Here is a 4,872-nt window from a genome sequence, read left to right as displayed (position 1 = left end):
GGAAAGTGAGAGAAAGAGGATTCAAGCTATAAGAAATGAAAAGGAAAAAAGGCACTTAAAACAACAGAGGCACAGATTCCACATGATCAATTGCAGGGGGACAGAAAATGCAGTGTTATTTTTGCCAAATCTCACAATTTTATTGCAAGCCTCATAATATTTGTTGTTATTCTTAAAGCCCAGCTCCCAGAGACATGATTATGTAAAAATCTCAGCTTTCATTTAAAAAAGAAGAAAAAAAAAACCCTTTATATTTTTGGCTCTTATGGATGTGGAAAAGTTGTAATACCTTAATCACCCAAATCTCAAAGAGACAAAAGACAGGCAAATTGAGAAGATTTTTTTTCTTTTAAATCTCATGATCTGTAAGCAAATCACATAGTTTTAATGCAGTACTGTGGACTAATGCACAGAAAAGAACGAAGACATAAAAGAGCAAAGCAAGTTACAGTTTTAAAATAGATTAAGTACAAAGGGGAATGACAATTTGTCCTGATTAAATATGGTACACACAGTAAAGAGCATACAACGGTTATATTCATTAAAATTTCCAGGGGGTGGCAGTGCAGATATTTTTCACTTCAGCTAGTAGGTTGGTTACATATCACCAGATTTAATTAGTCACTTTTCCAGCAGCAGCAGCAAAGCATTCGTTCTGATTAAAGACACTCGGGCACTACGAATCTCAGCAGCCTCTCAAGGAGAGATGGAAGGGGGAGCAGGATGGGGGAGGAAGAGTAGCAGAAACTTTAGAAACTACCAATCTCAAAAGAATCCTTTTAAACTTAAAACACTTAATTACATAAATGTTACAGATGGAAAGGCTTAAGTGTTTTCCAGGCCATTCTCTCTTGCCTGCACAACATTGTTCCCTACAGTATATTTTCCTGTGCTTTGTCCAACATAATCACTTCTCCGTAGATCGTACAATAGAACCTGACAGAAGAATTCAGTTACATTTTGCAATTTTGTCAGAATTCAAAAACAACTACAAATTAATTTTGACTAGTTATTACCTTGCAAGTAATTACATGGGACCACCTGCATGAAAGTTATTAATTGTTAAAGTGTGAACTATACCATATACAAAATGTCTATATTTTACCGTAAGCAGAAAGCATTACTCCAGAATATGAAATGATTCAGAGAAACAGGGTTTGAGTGATTGCCCCTCTATCTGCCTTAGTCTCCCTTCCCATTCTTTGTCCAGCTTAAATATTTTAGATATCTTAGATTGGACATCCTTTGGGGCAATGCTATGTGCATCTTACATGCCTAAAACAATGGGGTTATGATTTCATGGACTCTGCTTGTCTTTGGACAGGGCTGGGGAGGTTATAATGCTGAACAGTATTCTCTTCCCCAAGAGGGCAGCTGCATATTTAGGTAGCTACATCCCTTTTGTATGACAGACAAGGATGGATTACTCAAGATGACCCATAATTCCTCTTAAAATCATCAGATCAAGGAATATGCTACCCAATGGCACACATCCCTATCCTGTCCATAATCTTTTTTGCATATTACAGTACTTTGGTACTCTGCTCTACAACATGCAGGGAAAAGGTCCAGAATGCAGCAGAAACTGCTTTCGATAGTTTTGCTCAGGCATCAGAGGTCAGGGGAAGGGAGACAGGTTCTCATAGAAACCTCATGTTTGTGGAGAGAAAAGGAGAAAATAACCTCAAAGACTCCTCCATGTCTCATGGAAAGCCTTGAAAAGCAAAGTGTTTAGAAGAGATGCTTCTATTTACACTTTTGTATACTGTATATTTCTCTTGCATGAAAGAGAAAAGATGAAATCAGAACCCTAGTTCATCAACAGTCCTTACTTATCCAGGAGAAAGGTGACTTTTGATGAGGTATGTCACAACCAGTACCACATCCATTATCATGAAAAAAATATTCTTGACCAAGTTTTTTCTGGTGCAACTCACCTGAAGTCAACTATGCTTTAAGATTTCAGGTAGAAAGTACACAGCTACAGCATATGTACTCTGTAAAACATAATGTGATTTAATACAAAGGCTCCCAGGGAGGAGAAAAAGAAATAAAAATAAAATGCGTGGCATAAGCAAATTTGTTTTCCAAAATTTTCCACTAAGGCACTGGCAGCATTTTAACATGAGGGGAAAAGAAAACAGCAATGCCACTATATCACCTGTTTAAAAGACCAGACAACAACAAGAGAGAAAAATCCAGCTCCAAAAGTAACAGTGCTTAAAAGTCATTTGGCTATGTTTGCATCTTACTGACAGCACATTAAGCTTAAAACCAGGGATCAAAATATAAGTCAGCTTAAAATTCTTTTTAAGAACTGTCCAGGATTTAGACCACTATAGGGAATATTTGTTCCAGAGATAACAGAAGTGGAAGCAACAATACAGCTTCACCACACTTCAGTTATGGCAAATACTGGCATATCCAGCAGGGAATTACACAAACAAATGTAGTGCTGAAACTGAAGTCAACATACATTCACTGATGGGCATTTGGAAACAGTACTTGATTACTTAAGAGAAGACACATATGGTAGGCAGGATGACCATGACGGACCTAGTCACACTCTTGCTGGAAGCAACTACCAAAAACTGAAGCCTGAACTACCAAATGCTTCCAGAAAGTAGCCCCTCCACTTATGTTGCTGGCATAATGGCAAAGCCATGCAAGAAAACCGGCACAGCATCTTCCAAAGCAATGTATATGATAGGACTGAAGTCTTCATGGGTTGTGAATCTGGCACTTCTGCAACAATTACGTTCACATAGAAATGAACGAGAAAACCTATGGATACAACTCACTTGTGTATACTGTTGGCCTCGCACAGAATACTACTGCCTTCCATAACTACACAGGTGTCTGTGCTACTGGTATCATTTGCAGGTGGAGAGCATACATTTTTATTCACTGCTATAAAACCAGTGCTGATTAACTTATCTGGCCCTGTGGGCTGAACAAATGGTATGGGGCTGGTTTGTGGGCCAGATCCCGGGTGGGGTCAATGCACAGGGTTGCTCTGCCGGTGTGATTTGTTGCACCATCCCAGTTCTGCACTCCCAGATCTTCTTGCAGAGTGACCCCGTGCACAGGACACAATTTTGTTGTGGCCCATGTCATCTAACCCACAGGGCTCCTCCATGGGTCTGGAAATCTGCTCTTAGCACTGTCACCGCTTCTCTGCCATCCAATTTCCACACCTAGGGGGAGACGCATAGGCTGGATGGCACCACTCTGCAGGCTGGAGATTGAGGACCGCTGTAATGCTGTTTGAAATCCCCACCAAATGTCTGCAGACTGGATTTCACTAGCTGGAGCAGAAAATAGGTCTCATCTTCCCACCCTCATTTAAATGTGATCTAAGCTACTCTGAGGGCCTGTGCATCTTTTAAGAGGGCCCTCCATGACCTATCCCAAACGTGCAACAAAGCAGCTACAGGATGACTAGTAAAGCGACCAAAATGCTGGCTTGCATCCATAGATGCTTCTCAAGCAAATCCCGGGACGTCATTCTCCCCTTGTACTCGGCCTTAGTGAGGCCGCAGCTGGAGTACTGAGTCCAGTTTTGGGCTCCACAATTCAAAAAGGATGTGGAGAAGCTTGAGAGAGTCCAGAGAAGAGCCACGTGCATGATCAGAGGTCAGGGAAACAGACCCTACGATGACAGGCTGAGAGCCCTGGGGCTCTTTAGCCTGGAAAAGCGCAGGCTCAGGGGTGATCTGATGGCCACCTACAAGTTTATCAGGGGTGACCACCAGCATCTGGGGGAACGTTTGTTCACCAGAGCGCCCCAAGGGATGACGACTAGGTCGAATGGTCGTAAACTACTACAAGATCGTTTCAGGCTGGACATAAGGAAGAATTTCTTTACTGTCCGAGCCCCCAAGGTCTGGAACAGCCTGCCGCCAGAGGTGGTTCAAGCGCCTTCACTGAACACCTTCAAGATGAAACTGGATGCTTATCTGGCTGGGATCCTATGACCCCAGCTGACTTCCTGCCCTTTGGGCAGGGGGCTGGACTCGATGATCTTCCGAGGTCCCTTCCAGCCCTAATGTCTATGAAATTTCTCTGGAAGTCAGCAGTTACATTCACCTGCCCTCTCTGGATCGCAGTTTAGTGGAACAGGAACAGCGATCATCACAAAGAGATTCCCGAGCTTTGAAAAAGCATTGTAAAACAGAAAAGCGTTGGGAACGAGAGATGCTCCAGCGAGGCCAAGCCCGCTCAAACCACATTAGAAGAAAAGGAAGACTGAGAGAAATAACAGCAGCAAGAAGAAAACTCATGCAGTACACACCGAGACAAGCCCACGAAAAGGGCAATGTCTTAATAGAGAATGGGACCTGCTGTCTGGAAATAGGAGAAGAATATCTCCCTGATCGCTTTGGTTTGTTTGTTGTTGTTGTTTTTTAAATGGGCCTGGTGTTTTAAAAAGAAAGCCAAAAATTAATCCCCGCTGGCAGTGTTCAGAGCACGGCAGTGCCCACCCACACTCCCTGTGGCCGAGCTGCTGCAGCTCCTCTCTGAGCACAGGCCACTGGGGGGAAACCTCTTTAGCAAAGGACAGCTTTGCCACTGCCCAGCGGGCTGCCCCCAGCCCCTTTCTATCTCAAGCCTCCCAAACCACCAGCATTTCCCGCCACCCGCTTGCCAGATCTATCTGCCCAACGCCTCCTGTCTCAAGCCTGGGGGAGGGGGCAGAAGGGGGAGGGCATAGTTACCAGTGCTTGCCGTACACCCAGCTTCCTCCCCAGGCGCACAGGCAGACCCCCACCGTGCTTTTCTTCCAGTGGGTCCTGAGGGTCTTAAACATCCCGACCACGCGGGCCATGCTCGGGCCGGGCCGGGCCGCGCCACTTCCGCAGGGCACAGCAG

General features: G+C 44.2%; 1 protein-coding gene across 8 annotated transcripts in view; it reads right to left on the bottom strand.

The window, feature by feature from the left end:
- Positions 1-4,866, bottom strand: part of AGK (acylglycerol kinase) — a 48,443-nt gene extending 43,577 nt beyond the window's left edge. For 2 of the 8 annotated variants that reach the window (XM_025213472.1, XM_025213473.1), the window contains exons 1-2: positions 4,719-4,836; positions 1,938-1,997 (exon numbers count right to left, since the gene is read on the bottom strand). Coding sequence is in view for 2 of the 8 variants with exons in the window: in XM_025213470.1 (XP_025069255.1) it covers positions 4,719-4,828 (110 nt within the window). In the remaining 6 variants the exon portion in view is untranslated. Of the gene's footprint in view, positions 1-1,937; positions 1,998-4,718 lie in introns of all 8 variants that reach the window. The other 6 variants (XM_025213470.1, XM_006031798.3, XM_025213474.1 and 3 more) reach the window with 4 other exon arrangements.
- Positions 4,867-4,872: the final 6 nt, after the last annotated feature.

The sequence above is a fragment of the Alligator sinensis genome, unplaced genomic scaffold (assembly GCF_000455745.1).
Source record: "Alligator sinensis unplaced genomic scaffold, ASM45574v1 scaffold585_1, whole genome shotgun sequence".
NCBI classification, from domain to species: domain Eukaryota; kingdom Metazoa; phylum Chordata; order Crocodylia; family Alligatoridae; genus Alligator; species Alligator sinensis.
This window is presented reverse-complemented; position numbering and strand designations above follow the sequence as displayed.